This window comes from Podarcis muralis, chromosome 4, assembly GCF_964188315.1.
Source record: "Podarcis muralis chromosome 4, rPodMur119.hap1.1, whole genome shotgun sequence".
Taxonomy (NCBI): domain Eukaryota; kingdom Metazoa; phylum Chordata; class Lepidosauria; order Squamata; family Lacertidae; genus Podarcis; species Podarcis muralis.
The window spans coordinates 3,700,001-3,718,631 of NC_135658.1; the positions used below are offsets into that span (position 1 = coordinate 3,700,001).

Genomic DNA, 18,631 nt, shown 5'->3' on the forward strand with positions numbered 1-18,631 from the left:
TTGTGAGCACCACTCATGCGGAGTATAAATAATGCAGAATTCTTTTCTCTCTCTCTCTCTCATCTTCACATAAGAGGAAGGAAACTCTTTCTCGCATATGGAGCCGGATATAGAACTGAGGCCTTCACGCAGACACAGCACCCTTGGCAAAGCCCCCCCCCCCCCCCCCGCGACTGACCTGGATAGAGCCATTGTAGCCAATGATCTGGTTCTTCATCTCCTCACTCCACAGGCCCCTCTCCGTCAGGTCTTTTAGTAAGTGGGGATTCACTATCTGCAAAAACCAGAAGTCATGCTCACTTACAGCAAGCAGCCAGTGTTCTGTTTGCTGCTGCAGCCAGCTTCTGGGAAGCCCACAAGCAGGCAGGGCATGATGCGCCCCACATATGCATCTCCTGTTCCCAGGAACGGGCATTCGGAAGCTTGTGGGCTGCCTCAGTTCCTGAAGGCAGGGCACATGACTAGCAGCCACTGGCAACTCCTGCTAATGCGTCTAATCTCCCTTTTAAGCTATCTAAGTTAGTGTCCGTCACCATTTTTTGGGACAGCCAATTCTACAGTTTGGCTCTGTGCTGCGTGAAGAAGGGTTTTGTCTGTCCTGGATCTTCCAACATTCAGCTTCATTGGATGTCCACGAGTTTCAGTGTTACGGGAGAGGGAGAAAAGCTTCTCTCTGTCCTCTATGTGTCATGGGGCTGCCAGGGAACGCCTTTGAGGAGCGGGAACAGCCAGAGGAAGATAGAGAGGAAGTGACAGATGGGGAATAGGGAGAGAGCCAGGAGGTGGAAAGGCTCTCCGATGCTGAAGCAGAGCCCCAGCACCACACAGGAAGTTCAGGAACAGACGGTGAGCCTGTGCCGTCTGCACATGAAAGGAGAGGGTTAAAACGCAGGGATCAGAGACATCCCATGAAACTTCCCCGCCTTTTCTATTGGAGGAGAAGCCGGAGAAGACCATTCCCTGAATCTGAACCGGATGATTCGGACGCATGATTGTAATGTGCTGTTTATAAATATGTAAAATAAAAAACTGTAAATATCTCTGAGAGAGCAGGGGGTGCTTATTGCGAAGAGAATACACAAGCCATCACACTATGCCTTGGTCCAGTAGACCTGAAGGAGCGTCTCCACCCCCATCGTTCTGCCCGGACACTTAGGTCCAGCGCCGAGGGCCTTCTGGCGGTTCCCTCACTGCGAGAAGCCAAGTTACAGGAAACCAGGCAGAGGGCCTTCTCGGTAGTGGCGCCTTCCCTGTGGAACACCCTCCCACCAGATGTCAAAGAGAACAACAACTACCAGACTTTTAGAAGACATCTGAAGGCAGCCCTGTTTCGGGAAGCCTTTAATGTTTGATGTATTATAGTATTTTAATATTCTTTTGGAAGCCGCCCAGAGTGGCTGGGGAAGCCCAGCTAGATGGGTGGGGTATAAATAAATTATTATTAATTATTATTATTATTATTATTATTATTATTATTATTATTATTATGGCAGGCATAATTTCATACACCTTTATCATGTACCTTCTTACTTGCCTTTTCTTTATATTAAAAAACCCCAAATGGTGCAAACTTTCCTCACAGGGGGGTTGCTCCATCCCCTTTATAATTCTGGCTGCCCTTTTCTGAAGCTCATCTAAGTCTCCCATGCCAGTCCACCACCATGACAATCCTCTTCATCACCAGAGCTAGCATCTTGAATTTTGCAACCATTTCCCCTTGAAGCCCATATTGGAGCCATGAGCCACCAAAGAGCAGCCTGGTCTGCGCACAACACGAAGCCACGATTTAATGTGCAGACTTGCTTAGCTCCTCCCCTGCCCCTGACTGCTCCACACAGCGGGGGAAACAATCCCCAACTCTCTCCAAACCAAGAGCAGCAGAGCCAAGGTTTGTTCAAAGTAAACTAGAGTTTAATGTCGTGTGTGAACCAGGCCTGTGGTTCTGGCACTCACAAGAGGCGGGGGCTGGATTTTATTGGAGAGGATGGCAAGGAGGACACCGGGATCTCAGGCGCAGCACCCACCTTTACCCCAGTGTTGCTCAAGGCCACCCTTCTGCTTCCTTACCTGGAACTCTCCAGAGAGAACTCTGCGCGTGTAGATGTTGCTTGTATAGGGCTCAATGGACTCATTGTTGCCCAAGATCTGAGCTGTAGAAGCCGTCGGCATTGGTGCAAGTAGAAGGCTGTTCCGAACCCCGTACCTAAATCACACAGAAAACAAGGACCCGTGATTGTTGAAGAGGATTGCCATCTTCAGAGAACCAGCCTTTGGCATCAGTTAAGGAAAGCCCGGTTTTGACCAATTAAAAATTATCTTGCCCAGCGGAACCATCTGCCAGGTTGGTTGCAGGTGACTGATAATACCCGAAAGTGCTTGTATTCCCCCAGCATTCAAAAGGATCTCAAGGTCTGGTGTTAAACAAAAGCAACTAAGTCACAGAGTAGTCCCACTGAAATTAACGGACTTGATTCTACTGCGTCTGCTCCTAGAATGAACACTGGATATCCCAAGATCAGAATACACCGTTCAGTTCTCCTGTGCAAGCTGAACAGAAATGAATGAGAGCTGCATCAGGGAGAAGACTGTGCTCTTATGCAGCTCAAGCTGCAGTTTTAACATCCTCAGTTTAGAGCTACCCTGTCCCTTTGCATGCTTTGCTATTAACCCCACCACCAGCCAGCTCTGGGTGTTGCCCAAGGCACACTGAGCCACAGAGATCAAGGGCTTTTACTCACTTTGCAATCTTCTCCTTCAGAGCCTTCCAGTCCCAAAGGTCTGTAGGGGTCACATTCCACATGTCATACTGAAAGATCTGAAGAAAAGGCACACACCATCTCGTCAAACCAAACCTGCCATGTAAGTGAGGGTGTGCAGCCTGCCTGCTACCACAGGAAAGCCCACAATATAAAACAAAAGGGGGGAATGAAGAGAAAAGCAGCTTCCTTCAGGTCAAGGCTTCTTGCAATTTTTGGTTCATACACAATGCTTCAATTCCTGCTTAGAAACCAGATGGCAAATGCCAAGCTCTCCACAGAGGCATGAGTTGATGGTTTCTCTCCATGGATGTGGCTATTCATCCTTCAGGTTTCAGCCATGAATTTCATCACAATGAATCTGAGACAATCATGTCTAAGAAAAAGCATCTCAGACACGTTGAGGGCACGTGGTGAAAATCCACACAGCTGTGCAACTTATTAATCTCAACCAGTCATGATCACAAACCTCCACACTTCCATCTAGACTGAGATTTGTGATGGACACTATACTGCATTCTGGAGATCCCAGGTTTTTTTAAGTGAAAAGACAGAGGAAAAGCAGAACGCTTGGAAGAATTTGAGAGCTTCAAAATATACCTAAGGAATTAGAAGTTTAGCAAATCCAGATGCAAGCAGACATTTCACTCAAGAGTAAAAATGCTTACAAAGAAAGAATGCTTTTGAAGAAAAAGCTTGCAGGGGCATCTTGTAGGAACTGAGGGCTAGGAACTTGCTTCAAAAAAATGAAAATGAAACTGGGCATTCATGAATATTCATGAATCTGTGCCAAAAGCCAAATTCAACAACACCAGTCATAGGGTGAAATAAATGGGGAAATGGACACTTAAATTAGTTCAGCATCTCAGTGTAGCCCAGCAGACATTTATTGGAGTTATGGCACTTTTGAGCATCTCAGTTTGAGATTACACAAGTTCCAATCTGACAGATTTGCCCAAGGGACCCTCAATACCAGGGGTCTGCAACCTTTAAGACAAAAAGAGCCACTTGGAACTGTTTCCGAAGAAAAAAACACATGGGAGCCGCAAAACCATTGCGACATTTAAAGCATGCGCGCCGCTGCCCTCCGATCTGACAGCGGGTGGGAACGTGACGTCGGGACGGTGTGTGACTAACGCACGCACTGCCCCCATGCGACGTCACAGCCAGTACAGCGCCCACCACAGTGGGGAGTGTCGGGGCGCACAATGCGCCTCCTCCCCTCGCTAGTATCCGCCCCGGAGCCGCGGCAAAGGTGTAAAAGAGCCACATGCGGCTCCGGAGCCGCGGGTTGCAGACCCCTGCTCAATACCATTGGTTCAAAAACCTTTCTAAACTTTGCCACTTACGCCTTTGCTGACTGGGCAGCCCTCGTAGGTTTCGTACGGCCCGTGTTCCTTGGCAAGCTCACAGCTGGCATCTAGGGCACCATAGTAAATGGTCTCAAAGATCTGCTGGTTGAGCAGCTGGGCCTCTGCGCTCTCAAAAGGGTACCGCATGAGTATGAAGGCATCAGCCAGCCCCTGCACACCAATGCCAATCGGACGATGGCGCTTGTTTGAGGTCTCGGCCTGCAACACATTGTGAAGGACAAAAGGAGAAAAAGGTGGGGGGACAGAGAGTCAAGAACCTGGAATGGGCAAGCTCTGGTTTCAGGCAAATCATTCTTCCCCTACTAATGTATTGTGTGCTTCCCACAGCCCACCAGCTAATGCCTGGGTAACAAGGAATGTGCTTTAGGGGGGGAAAATACATGAGGAATACAGAAACTGCCACATTCTTAAATTTCTCCATAGTGTCAACCACCCTTCAAAGGAAGTAGCTGAGAACTTGTTGGTTCTCTGTAGTCCCTCAACCTTGAACAACCAGCCTTACCAAGAGCACCTCTCAGTCTAGGGCTACCAATTCCTCCTTCGTACCTCTGGCACAGGGTAGTAGTTGATGTCGATTATCTTGTTCAGATTCCGGACAATGACTCGGGTGACCTCGGCCAGCTTCTTGAAGTCGTAAGTGTGCTCGGGAGTGACGTACATATTCAGGGCTAAGGAAGCCAAGTTGCAAACCGCTACCTGGAATAGGCAAAGAAGGAAGCAGCGCTCAATGGCTAAAGCAATGTATGCAGTAGAGAGAGGGGAAAGGGTTACAAACTGTATGGCAGAAGATGTTCCCCATTACGGGCTCATCAACCATTTACCTGGAATGGCAGAATCTGAAGAGCCACCTGTAGGCCAAACACCTGCTTTGAGCCAGGATACCCTCTGCCTAAATGCAGAGCTCTAAATCCAGTTCTAAATGCTATGGGGAAGATCCTACAGGCTGCCTAGGCAGGTGTGCTATGCTGATGTGCTCAAATATGGTAAGGAGTAATCAAAACCATTGCTTTCCAATTCTATTTTCAGTGATCCTGTGAGGAATAAATCCTCAAAATGTCAGAAGAGGGCAGTAACTCAACATACACAAATCCCAACCGCTCCTCTTATTTCTCAAAAGCTAGACACTCCTAGTCCTTTCAGACATGCTGTCAACACCACTTATGATCCTCATTCTGTACACACACACACACACACACACACACTGCCCACACCACCAGATGGGTAGTGCCAGTCTTCCTTGCTCTACATATATTATGCACATCGTTAATTTCTGGCTGTGTTCCTTTCACCTGGCAGTGAATTCTACATCATTATCATTATAATTTTTTTTTTAAATTCATATACCACTCTTCACTCAAATATCACAGGGTGGTTTACAGCATAAAAACACAAAATGTCTAAGAACAACACAAGCACAGTACACATTTAAAAGGCCATAGACTATTTAACAGCCCAAGGCCTGGCTGAAGAGGAATGTTTTTTCCTGGTGCCTGGCACCTAAAGATATGCAAGGAAGGTGCCAGGTGAGCGTCCCCGAGACCAGTCCCCAAGGGGGAGCCACCAGAGAAAAGGCCTGTTCTCATTTTGCACAGATGAGTTTCCTTAAAACAAAGTAGGAATTTCCCACTTCTCATGGCATCTGAACATCCCTTTGGCTTTTTGATTGGAAAGCATGGGAGAACAGTGGCTCCCCCAAATACATCTCATAGGAACGCCTTCCCTAAAACGGACTCCGCTGAGCTGCACCTTGTTCCTACCCAACCCACCTCATCCTGGCTGGTGTATTCCACAATTTCTGTACACAGGTTGCTGCATTTGATAGTTCCCAGATTCTGCTGGTTGCTCTTCCTGTTGCAAGAGTCCTTGTACAGCATGTAAGGAGTTCCTGTCTCCGTCTGAGACTCTATGATGGCATACCAGAGCTGCTGAGCCTTCACCACTCTGCGGACGCGCCCCTGCTTCTCATAGCTGCAAGACAGAGCAAGACTCGTCATTGGGACCCGGTAGGAGTTTCTGAGAATAGGCTTGCAAGCATCTTGTTTTCATTTGCAAAGCAAGGACACTGAAACCCCATGAACTCCTGGTGGAACAAGGCCCCTGAACAGGAGGTGCACAACAGCACACCTAAACTATGAACAAGTGTAATGGTCTTGGGTTGCTCCAGGGAATCCTGGGAGCTGCAGATCTGGGCAAGTGCTGAGAGCTCTGTTGCAATATTCTTAGTCTCCCCAAAGTTCCTTGAGGAAATTGTAACAGAAGCAGTTTGTGTTGTTCTTAAGAGTCTGGATTTTTGGCCAGCTCCAGCTGATGAGCACTGCCAGTTCCCATTTTCAGAATACAGACCAAGGGGGGAAGGAATGCAAAAAGTGTAGTTCCATTAAGTTTTCTGAACTGTAGTTGCAATAAATGAGCTACAAATTCCCACTCAGAACATACAGAATGAAAAGAGGTAACAAGAGCTTTGATTCCATTTTCATTTCTAAGCAGACTCAAAAGGTACTTTGTCTGGAATCATTTAGATCCAGCTAAGGGGCAAGGCGAGGTGATGAAGGAGCTGCTGTTGTCAGGCTATTCCTGACTCAAACTTTGCCAATGGATGCACCAGCCTCTCTCTCATACCTCTCATACAGCTTCTCAAACTCCTCTCCCCAGACTTCATCTAGGCCCGGGCATTCATTGGGGCACATCAAAGACCAGTCCTGCAGAAGAAAGACTGAAAGTAAGCAAGGACAAACACAAACTGTTCTTATCTTTCACACAGCAGGACACTGCAAAGACAAAATGTACATTAGCAAGCCTTCATGCCTTTAGTAAAGACTTTAGTGACCACTTTTCCCTCCTCAACAGGGAAAACATTTTTATCAATTCAGCTCACTTCCGGGGAGTGGAAAGGGCGAAGAACACAAAAGATTTTTTTTCTAGAAGCTCAACTGCATTTTCAATAAAATGAAATACAAAGAACCGAACACACAAAGCATTACTTCTGCGCATTACTCTCCTGTTGGCAATTGTTTTTATAATAAAATAAATATTTTAAAAAGATTTGAGGACATCCTGTGGTTTACCAAATGGGATAAAAAAAACCACCCCAATTAGACTTATTTAAAACAAGACAGCCATTTTCTAACTTCTTCAGTGTTTCAGAACTGATCAATGATCATTGGATAAGATGTTGGGTCCAATGTCACTTTGCCTTTAGGCTTTTTAAAGCCATAGGGCTTGATCCGTTATGCTGCTAGGCATACATTTCATGAGGAACCGAGAAAGGTACTACAAGACTGCCCAAATCAGTGTTACTCTGTAACTCCTCGGTGATATGGCTGTATCTTGACAAGAGAAGACGTAACTCAAAACAGAGTTAAGGGCACTGTTGCTGGCACATGCCATTGCCCTCTCTTCGCAGCCCTGCTGGCAGGTGCCTGTGCTGTGAGCCCAGCTGCCCACCTGGTTGGTCTCCACGCGCTTCATGAAGAGGTCTGGGATCCAGAGGGCGTAGAAGAGGTCGCGGGCGCGCTGCTCCTCCTTCCCAGTGTTTTTCTTCAGGTCAAGGAACTCAAAGATATCAAAATGCCATGGCTCCAGGTAGATGGCAAACGCTCCAGGTCTCTGGCAGAGCAAATAAACAGAAGAATCAGAATGATGCCTACAGAAAGTTGCATCTCTGCCCCTAGCTTCTCGCTAGGGTAGAAGAAAAATTTAGTGGCTTCTGCCTGGCTGAAGCTTTCTGTCATTTCCTGGATTATAACCAAACAACGGATTAGGTTGCACTAAGGCTGCTTGCAAAATCTAACAAGCACACCCAAGTGCTTCTGCATGTTTATTACACTTTGTTCAATTTCCAAATGAAGCACCTCAGGCTACATTGGAGATTTCACTGGATGATCTCCCAACTTTCAAAAGGTTTTTGAAGCCTTGAACTACAAACCAGGAGGATCCAAGGACAGTCTCTTGGTGCCCAACCCGCACATCTTATATAATAGATATAAGCAAACTGGCATAAACAGGAACGTTTTTCCAAGGTCAATTTTCAAAATAGGTGATTTTTAGAGAAACTCTACAGATAGAAAGAAGCTGGGGGATCAAGATACATCACAGAGCATTTTTATTCACTGAACTCCCTGCAGCCAAAACCTTTAACATGAGCCTAAGAGAGCTTGGAAAAAATCCCAAACGCTGACTGTACTTCTGGGCAACCCTTCCAGTATCTCAGAGACACCACAAAAGCAAACTTTTACACCAGGCATAGGCAACCTTTGGCCCTCCAGATGTTTTGGGCTACAATTCCCATCATCCCTGACCACTGGTCATTAGCTAGGGATCATGGGAGTTGTAGGCCAAAGGTTGTCTATGCCTGTTTTACACCATGTGGCAAGCCTGAGATGCCTGTTGACATTTCCATTCCACCTTAGGGATCAGACATGGGATTGTTACGTGTCACATGTCTGTTTACATTCCAGCACAGTATGCTGGGAACTTCCGTTGTGTATAGCTTTTGCTGTTCTCTCTGAGACGGCATGAGAGAGAGACGACATGTTTCTTTGTCCTGACTTATGATTAATAAATCTGTAGTTGTAATATGCTTTCACAAGCCTCACGCCCATTCTGTGTGCGCAGCACGGTGATCTGCTGATAGTGTGCCCTGGCTCAGAAGCCTGGGTCACTGATTTACATCAGAGCAGAGGCGATGGTCTTCGCAGCGGCACGGCTGGATGGAGACAGTCCAGCCGGGGCTTGCCAGCTGGCCTCCCGGCTCTCTGCATGCCGACAATGCCCACATTGAAAAGGAACTAAAAACACTACCAGGAACTCTCACAGTAGAGATGTGGCTACTGACAAGCGCTTCCCTTAAAAGGAGCTTCAGAACAAGAGCAGTGGAGAATGCTGGAAACGTCTTGAAGCACTTGAACTCGCAATCCCACTCCCCAAATGCATAGTCTCTGGAAGAAGCCAACACACCTTGTTCCCCCCTTGGTCCACATAGCGAGCTGTGTTGTTGTAGACCCTCAGCATTGGGACAAGTCCATTAGAGTTCCCGTTGGTCTGAAACAAAGAGAAAGCAGATGGGCATCACTTAAGGCGCAGAGCAGCTTGTTCCTCTTGCAGAGGCAGGTGCCCAACCCCACATAGGAAAGGCTGCCACTTTTATAACGCAGGACCTGATTTAAGTTACATTAAAGCCTCAGCAGCCCAAGGGGTTGGAAAAGGTGCTTTGCAGCAATAACTAACACGGCCAGGGTGTTCAAAATTCAAAACTCACCCCAGCGATATAGCTGCCAGTGGCTCGAATACAGCTCACTGCAACACCAATCCCGCCAGCAGACTTGGAAATCAGCGCACAGTGCTTAAGAGTGTCGTAGATCCCTTCAATGCTGTCATCCTTCATGCACAGCAGAAAGCAGCTGGATGGAAGGAAACAGAAGTGTTAAATGCCGCAGGAGGGGACAGAGAGCACTCAAGCTGACATTTAAGGCCATCATGCAGATTTTTTTGGGGGGATGAGGGAATGCAAACTGACAGCTATAATTTCACTACAACACTTGATTTCATAAGCCATAGGACATTAATTTTCTCCTGAAAGGATTTTTTTCTTCTTCTTTATATGAGAAATGTTGAATCAATACCTCCCCTCCACGCCCAGCAATTAGCATCAGCAGTTAAGAGAGAAACTTGTTCGTTAGCAACAGCAAGCAAATAGACCCTCTAGGTAGGCACTGTTCTGTTTTGGAGCAAATGCACCCTTCTGAAAAAATGCTTGCTGTAAAAGCTGTAGACCAGTCTAAGCAAGAACAAGGAAGGGACAGCTGATGCCCATTTTATAGACAGTTAAAAACCATTTTGCTTAAGCAGCACCATCCTCAATTGCTCCCTCTTCCACTGGCCACCTGCCTGGATTACCTGGAGAGCTGGGGGCGGTTGGTACCAGCATTGAAAAGAGTGGGCGACGCGTGGGTGAACCACTTCTCAGAAAGGAGGTTATAGGTTTCGATTACAGCATCGATGTCGTTCTTGTGGATTCCCACCGACACCCTCATTAGCATGTGCTGGGGGCGCTCAGCCACTAGACACCGGAAGAGAGGAGTCAAAAGGAAAACCTGAGTGCATCACAGCCTGCGAAAGGAGCCTCTGCCGCTAAGGCAGCTGGGCCCAATTCATTCTGTCAGATCAGAGAGCAATTTCCTGTTCTGGCATCTGTAGGATTCCAGGCACAGCAAGATGTAAGAGTAAAAGTTGATGGGGGTGAGGAGTCAGTTCTTGCCAAAGGTCCAAATTAGCCCCCCTCAACCCAAACAGAATAAATAAAAACAAATTTAGAAGACTCGGTAATCACCTCATGAGTGAACTGCTGCAATGTGAGTTAAAAGAAATCCCTATCTACTTCTTCAATGTAGAGGGGCTGTGGCTCAGTGGTAGAGATTATGTATTGCATGCAAAAGGTCCCAGGTTAAATCCCCAATGGCATCTCCAGGTAGGACTGGGAGACATTCCCTGTCTGAAGCCCTGGAGAGCCCCTGCCGGTCAGTGTAGACAATACTGAGATAATGTGGACCAGTGGGTCTGTCTCCACATAAGGCAACTTCACAAGTTCCTATGCTATGCAGCAGCAGCATGTAAGGAACATTTGTAACCTAAAGCCCAATGAAGCTGCTACTTAGATGGTTTTGAGAATACAAGAATGTAATGGCAGTACTCTCCCCTCTTGCAGTTATCAATGGCTGGTATTCAGAAGTATAACTACCTCTGACATGGGGCCAGCTCTCAGTAGGAAGCCCAGTACCTAGAATCACCCTGCCTACAGAAGTGCTAATCCTTCATGATTTAAGCTCCAAGTGCCAAAAAGCCCCCTTAAGCCATCACTTCTAGAAAGCTATGGCTTTATTTATTTAAAGCATTTATATATCACATTTTATCAATCATTTCAAAACAGTTTACCAAAAATTAAGAATAAGCTATATGCATTTGTACACAGGACTGAGACAATTCTCATGTACCACTTACCTTTGGAATTGATTTTTAGCAGATACGAACGTTCAAGTGTCTTAAAGAGAGAGGAACAGAAAAGGAGATAGGTCAGAGCTCATTATAAAAAATAAAGGAGTAGAAGATTTACTACCCAAAATCAATTGATTTCCACCACCACCACCAACCTCTTATTGCACCTGAAAGGCTGTGGCTTTCAATCAGTATTTCAGGAAACCCCAAAGTCCCTCATCAGGTCCATAATGGCAGACCAGCTTCCCTGAGGAAGTCCCTGCAACACACAGCTGCAAGAGGCTTCTCCTAGGGCATGGGGGGGTGGGGAAACTCTGACCTATGGACTTAACTAAGCCCATTTTGAGGAAACCACACCAACCTTTCCCAGGTCTATGGTTCTTCCTCTACAGGCAAAATTCAGCACTCCTTAAAATTTGGAGCCTTTTCCATCACCCTGCTTAACCAACACAAAAAGGCCCCCAAAAGCTCTTAATTCGGGCTACAAAGGAAGACTCGGGAGTTGTCCACTGCTAGCTCCATTCAGTTGGATGGCAGGATCCAATTCCCCACTCCTCTCCTAGGCTGTGTTTCCGCCCGCCTCATGTTTTCGCAATCTTCACCAACCTGCGTCCTCCAAATGTTGCTGGGACTACAATTCCCACCGGCCTCAGACAGCCCAGCCCTAGGATGCTGTGGACTGATGGGGATTGTAGTCCAAAAGCACCTGGAGTGCACCGCATGGGCGAAGGCTGATGTGGCAGGGCAGCCCCACCATGTGCAGAGTCATGCAAGCAGAGCAGGGGTCCCTAAAACACACCTAGGATCCTTTGCGGCTGACGGTGTTGAGGGAAGCCATGGGGGGAAGTGCATGTTCTTCTCAGCAGGTTATCAGCATTCACAGCTCCCTGGTATTGGGAAGTTTGAAAACTGCTGCCTTACTTAGAAGTTGCCTTATAAAAATTCCACTAGAGGGAGGTGTGTGTGGCATACTGCAAAGGAAGGCATCAAGAGAAGGCATCTTGCCTCGACATGCCTTCCCCAAGCCATTCATATGAACAACAGATGGGATGAGGGTGATTATTTACTGTCTGGGGCTCCTACAAGAGCAGAACTTGCCATTCCAAGCCTTACTGACACCCTCAAAGAAAGAACAACTCTTTACCTTAAAGCCGAAGTAATTATAGGAGAAATCCCGATCATAAATTATAGAAGAGTTCAGTCTCTGAGAGAAGAAAAAATGAAAGTTAGACTATGTACACCCCAGTTCATGTAATACAAAAATCTACGTGGTGTGTGATACAAAAAGTATTTTTTTTAAAGGCCTCTGGATGTGAATTGTTCCATTTTTCAACTATGTGATGACTCAAATTGTTTCCAAATGGGAAGCTAAGAAGCAAACAATTCTTAATTTCAAACCAGTGCCACTTCCTTTTCGCAGAATGTCCCCTGGCTCTGTTGATCAATATAACTGCATTTGGAATATTCTACATGTACCCAAAAGACCAAAAATGCCACACTGTATGAAAAATCACTATATTTGTCAAGGGCTTATTTTAAAGGACCAGATCTGAACACAGGGCTTTGGAAAACCTATGTTTAAAAGAGATGGCAAGGCCACCTTCCACCAACATCCATGAGGCATTTGTGGAGCATGCATGATAGCACAAGGGCAGCCATCACGAGTGCACAGAAAATGCTGGCAAGTTAACTTTCAATCCATGCACATTCCTCTGTCTGGCAACCCATCTGCCTCTCCACAAATGCATGTGGACCATCTCATCACTCTCTGTCACAGAATATTACGCAGTTTCCCAAAAACCAAGGGGATATTCAGGTGAAAACTGCTTCCCACCACCTAGCGCCAGAATAGCCATTCTGCTTTTAACTCAGACTGCTTTTAATTCTTTCCTGTTAGCTCTGCCAAAGCGCTACTTACATCTTTGTTGGCCAACACGATGTCTAGAGTTTCCTTAGCAATCATTGGAGAATGTTTGCCATTGTGCGGGTTTACATAGTTGTACAAATCTTCCATCACATCTAAAAAAGGGGGATTACTGTATTTTAATAATTACAACTATAAAGTTTGCCAGTATTATTACTTGCTTTTGGAGACCTACTGGCCAAGCTGAATGCCCCACCACCAAGCAAATCAGCTGAAGAAATCAGCTCATGCTTATTGAACAACGTTTTAACTCCATAATTCATCACAACCATTTGATCGGTGAGAATATCAATGCAATCCGATGCCTCCTGGGTACATATTATTAGTAGGATTAACTACATCAAACCTCTGCACCCAATAGTTTTGCCGTTAAAATCCCTCCAACATGCCAGTTCCACAAACGTTGCTGTCAGGGGCTCAGGAGCAGAGGCACAGGAAAGGGAGGAAATAGAGAGCGAGGGGGAGGAATCTGAAGGAAATGTTAGCGATGACAGCGGTCCGAGGTCTCTGAGTCTTTCCAGCGAATCGGAAGATTCACAGAAAGGGGCTCCCATGGTCAGAGCAAGGGGGGTGCCTAGGGGGACACCCCAGGAAGAAGGGGCCAGAGGGGACTCAGAGAGCAGCAGTTGGAAATCAGGACCAGCTTCCCCACCAGAGCGCAGTAGGGGGGAGGAGTCCCAGGTATCGGGATCAGGAGGCTCACCGCCAGCGGGAGGAGAGGAGTCAGGATTGGCCACGCCTCCATCGGAGAGCGAGGAAACGGTCAAGAGGAAGGTTGGAGGCTGGGCGCGCGCGCCAAGTTCAAATGTACAGGAGGGCGGCGCAGTTGGCAGCCCGGATAGGGAGCCAGGTCCCAAAGCCCGCCGAAAGGAGGGGGAGGAGTCAGGGGGGTCAGCGTCAGAAGAGTCCAGAAAGGAGGAGACCCCGGGGGGCAGAAGGACCCAGAGGAGAAAGGAGAGACGGAAGAGGTGGAGTAAGGTTAGAGTCTTAAGCTGGTGTACAGGGGGTGGAGACTCAGATGGAGCTTCGCCAGTCTAAGGACTCAGACGTAGCGCTGCGCGCCACTGATGTCCAACCAACAATGAACCGCAATAAAGACTTTTGTTTATAAAGAGCAACTGGCGTTGGTCCTTTGTGAGCTGGGACCTGAGGCAGCCGCTGACAGTTGCAGAAATTGTTTTCCTGTGTTGTGGCCAGAACCCACACACTCACCGCTGAATACTTTCTTGGTTTCCTTGTGCAGGTTGGAGACAGCAATTCTTGCTGCGAGGATAGCATAGTCAGGGTGCTTGGTTGTCAAGGTTGCTGCTGTTTCAGCGGCCAGAGTATCCAGTTCTACAGTAGTGACTCCACTGTAAAGGCCCTGGATCACTTTCATGGTGATCTGAGCCTGGACAAAAAAAAAAAAAAAAAAAAAAGAGCAAATACTCACAAAGTTAGTTTGCTATAACGGGGGGGGGGGGGGGTGTAAGTCAGTTTTGATGACTTTGTTTGCCAGAGAACTATATGAATTTTGTAGCAAAGCTGTCCACTTGGTTCCTTTCACTCTCAAGGTGGTTAAAGTAATATGGAGATTGAGATGCCTCAACAAGAGTAACTGTATGAATCTTATAACAGGTGGGCAATGGGAGGGATGAGAGGGGGAAAGGAGTACTCAGAAGGCTGGGAAGTTGAGTAACGGCAGTTCCACAGTGATTGCTTAGTGGGAGCAAGGCTTAAAACTTGCAAGGTACCACCTGTAAATATAACCATGCTGAACGAAATACCGCATTTTTCACTCTATAAGACGCACCAGACCACAAGACGCACCTAGTTTTTGGAGGAGGAAAACAAGAAAAAAAAAATCTGAATCTCAGAAGCCAGAACAGCAAGAGGGATCACTGTGCCGTGAAAGCAGCAATCCCTCTTGCTGTTCTTGCTTCTGGGATAGCTGTGCAGCCTGCATTCGCTCCATAAGACGCACACACATTTCCCCTTACTTTTTAGGAGGGAAAAAGTGAGTCTTATAGAGCAAAAAATATGGTACTTCGGAGGTATTCTAGATTCCTCAGAATTTTACATAAAAACTTGTTACCTTAAGTGGCCATTTTCCCTGGAAGGCAGTTTACAGATTTATTTATTTTTAAAATGGCATACACCCAAAAAGCAGACTGGTTTCCAAATCAGACTGAGGCAACTGTGCACAGACTGGAACTTCAAATGTATATTTTGTGGACCACAGCAGCAAAACACTGCTTTGTCACTATCATGAATAGAACTTTCCTCAGCATACAAGGAGCTTCATTCATTTATTCATGAGAATTTACGTTCCACCATTCCACTACAATGTGCTCAAGACGTTTTACCGTCCTTGTTTTATCTTAGACCACGACAGACGCATGATAGCACCGAAGACACTCACAGGGTCGACGAAGTCCAAGTTGAGACCGTAACACAGTTTCTGGATCCGGGACGTGATCTTGTCAAACATGACGCGCTCATGGCGCCCATCTGCCGAAAACAGACAGGCACATTTAGCATCACTTGCTGAGCAAACGCTGTACTGGGTGAGGGTCCAGTCAAGGGTTTGGCCTCACAGCCTCTACCACTGCTGCCATATCCCTCCCAGAAAAACTAACTAGCCCCTCCACCAAGTAGAAAAAAATGGGATGCAAATGGAATAAATGGGGACATCCAAACATTTGAAACAGACACTTCACAAGCTCAGTGACCCAAGGGATATCAATGTGAGCCTGTCATCACAAGGGCCCTTGCATCCCAAACGGCAATTTGGGGAGTGGTGATAATGTGAGGGGTGGCAAGGGGAGATGTAGCTGCACCCAACCTGGGCCAGAGGACACCACCCCAGGGTGCCTCTGGAGATGCTTCTCTCCAGAGCCTGCAAGGTGGCACCTCGGGGTGTCCTGGGCTGACCCTGGAGGAGTGGGGGGAGGGGGCGGTCTGGCAGGAACCAAGTGCTGCCTCACTCCTGGCATCAGCAAACCCACCACCACCACCCATGCCTCTGGGTGTGGTGCAGCAGAGAGACCAGGGTTCGAATCCCTCCTCAGCCACTGCCTCTCCGCCTAGCCTACTTTGCAGGGTTGGTGCGGGGATTAAAGGGGTGGGCGGGAGAACCGCCTTGCACACTGCCTTAAGTGCCATGGGAGGGGGGGGGAGGCAAGCTGGAGTTTTATTATTTTTATTATTATTACTACTACCAATTCATTTACACCTGCGACAGGGACCCAGGCAGTTAAAGTGAATGCAGCAAGGGAGCCTCCACGCCACCTCCAGACCCGCTTGCTGTTAATATGAGTTGTTGTTTTTGTTGTTGTTAAACTGACAATCTTGACCTTCTCCCACGCTACACACAAGGCGGCCAAAGAGGAGCAACAGCGGCAAATGGCAATAAAACGGCAAATGGTAATAATAACATTTCTTTTCCTGTTGGCTTTATACCCCACCCTTTACTTATTTTTTATTAGCTTTATTGCATTTTTTAAAACTACAGAGAAAGCATGAACTAAACATTACACCCAAATAAGAAAAAATAATAAGAAAAATACAGAAAAAGAAAAACGGGGGGAAATAATAAATGAAAAAGAATTAGTCAAGTATTGTTCTGTATTCATTTATTAAAATCAGGGTTTCCCCCCCCCCCCATTATACCTGTGTGATTAAGCACAGCCAAAGTATTGTTTTTGGAACCGTATTTTGCCGGGTAGTTTTTTTAAAGCAATCCCATTCGTGTTTTTTTACCTTGTCGCCTGAGTGATCTCTTCTTAGTTCTGTCATTTTATCATGCCCTTTACTCAAAGACCCCAGAGAGAGAGAGAGAGAGTAATGGAAAACCCCCCCCCCCATCTCTTTCTCTCCTTTTATGGCGGGAATACTGGCCTTGGGTCGGGGCTCACAGTTCCTGGCCCTTCCGCCCCCCCCCCCACTTCTCCATACAAGGGGGGTTGGGGGGGGTAAAGGGGGCACAAAAAGTCTTTCCTCCCCTCACACACCCCTCCCCTCCTCACCTCTCTTGACCACGTGCATGGCGGCGGCCTCCTTCTCCTCCTCTCCCTTCTTCTTCCCTTCTTTCTCCTCAGGCGACCGACCTTCCGTCCTGGGGAACCGCGCGCGGGATGAGGGGGGTGGGACGCGTCAGCGGCGCCGGCAAAACGGCTCCTTCCCGCCAAGCGACGCTGGCCCCGCCGCGCCGCCGTAGCCACGCCCACGCCAGGACGCCGACGGAGCCATCTTGGAAGCTGGCACAGGTTTTCCCACTGCGCAGCGGCTGGGCCTGGGAAAGCGGAGGCGATGGGAGGCCCAGCCCTCCTTGCCCGGGACAAAGATGGCAGCGGCGGCGGCCTTTTCCCGCCTCTCTCTCTCTCTCAGGGGAGTCCAAGAGCGCGAAGAAACCTCACGGGAAAAGCGCCCTATTTTTTACTTCTCAATAGAAATTATTATACACAGCTGGATTGTAAATACATACATAAATATAAAAAACTCAAAGTGGTTTACCAATTTTTTTTTTAATAAATGTATTTCATTTCACGAATTTTTAAGTTCTATGAAGTGGGGCTGTGGATCTTGCAGTGTGATTCTTTTTTTAATGTAGAACAGTATGAAAGTGGAATATTATTAATACAGTTCTCCAGCAGCACCCAGTCCTGCAGGAAGCCCTCTCCACCATGAGGACTAGGACCTTGAGATTCACTCCCAGGGGGAAGAATGGCTGCTTGGCATGTGGGAATCCCCAGGGCAAAGGGCATCTCCAGGAAGGACTAGGAAGCCGCTCCCTGCCTTCAATAAGACTCATTTTCCCCACTTCTTCCATAAAACAACGTCCATTTATATATCGTAAAAGGAAAAAGAATTTTAAAAAGCCAACTCTCAAGACAGTTTAAAAAATGATAAACTGATCAAATCAGCCCTTGCCGATCAGAAGGTTGGCGGTTTGAATCCCCGTTATGGAGTGAGCTCCCGTTGCTCGGTCCCTGCTCCTGCCAACCTAGCAGTTCAAAAGCATGTCAAAGTGCAAGTAGATAAATAGGTACCACTCTGGCGGGAAGGCAAACGGCGTTTCCGTGCGCTGCTCTGGTTTGCCAGAAGTGGCTTAGTCCTGCTGGCCACATGACCCGGAAGCTGTACGCCGGCTCCCTCGGCCAATAAAGCAAGATGAGCGCCACAACCCCAGAGTCTGTCATGACTGGACCTAATGGTCAGGGGTCCCTTTACCTTTTAGAATGCAACAGTAACCATTTCCTGTAACTATCCAATCACTGAACGTCACTTTCAATCCCTTATTTGCATTTGTGGACCTGAACTATCTACAGTATCCCCCTGCTGGCCCAGGGTGAGAACTTCAGTACATAACAGACCATAACATCCTTCTGGACCGTCTTGAGGGGCTGGGAGCTGGGGGCACTGTCATACAGTGGTTCCGCTCCTTTCTCCTGGGCCGTGTTCAGAAAGTGGTGGGGGGGGATGAGTGTTCAGACCCCTGGGCTCTCACTTGTGGGGTGCCTCAGGGTTCTGTCCTCTCCACCATGCTTTTCAACATCTACATGAAGACACTGGGCTGGGTGTTTATCAGTATGCGGATGATACCCAGC

The 18,631-nt window shown here is 47.4% G+C and overlaps 1 protein-coding gene across 2 annotated transcripts in view; it reads right to left on the bottom strand.

The window, feature by feature from the left end:
- Positions 1–17,181, bottom strand: part of RRM1 (ribonucleotide reductase catalytic subunit M1) — a 19,967-nt gene extending 2,786 nt beyond the window's left edge. The window contains exons 1-17 of one of the 2 annotated variants that reach the window (XM_028725486.2): positions 17,051–17,181; positions 15,445–15,533; positions 14,256–14,433; positions 13,038–13,138; positions 12,264–12,323; positions 11,126–11,165; positions 10,025–10,187; positions 9,387–9,528; positions 9,086–9,169; positions 7,574–7,735; positions 6,749–6,828; positions 5,896–6,097; positions 4,676–4,825; positions 4,106–4,327; positions 2,739–2,815; positions 2,068–2,203; positions 179–274 (exon numbers count right to left, since the gene is read on the bottom strand). In XM_028725486.2, the coding sequence (XP_028581319.2) occupies positions 179–274; positions 2,068–2,203; positions 2,739–2,815; positions 4,106–4,327; positions 4,676–4,825; positions 5,896–6,097; positions 6,749–6,828; positions 7,574–7,735; positions 9,086–9,169; positions 9,387–9,528; positions 10,025–10,187; positions 11,126–11,165; positions 12,264–12,323; positions 13,038–13,138; positions 14,256–14,433; positions 15,445–15,533; positions 17,051–17,069 (2,001 nt within the window). In that variant the 5' untranslated portion in view covers positions 17,070–17,181. Of the gene's footprint in view, positions 1–178; positions 275–2,067; positions 2,204–2,738; positions 2,816–4,105; positions 4,328–4,675; positions 4,826–5,891; positions 6,098–6,748; positions 6,829–7,573; positions 7,736–9,085; positions 9,170–9,386; positions 9,529–10,024; positions 10,188–11,125; positions 11,166–12,263; positions 12,324–13,037; positions 13,139–14,255; positions 14,434–15,444; positions 15,534–17,050 lie in introns of both variants that reach the window. The other variant, XM_077926804.1, reaches the window with a different exon arrangement.
- Positions 17,182–18,631: the final 1,450 nt, after the last annotated feature.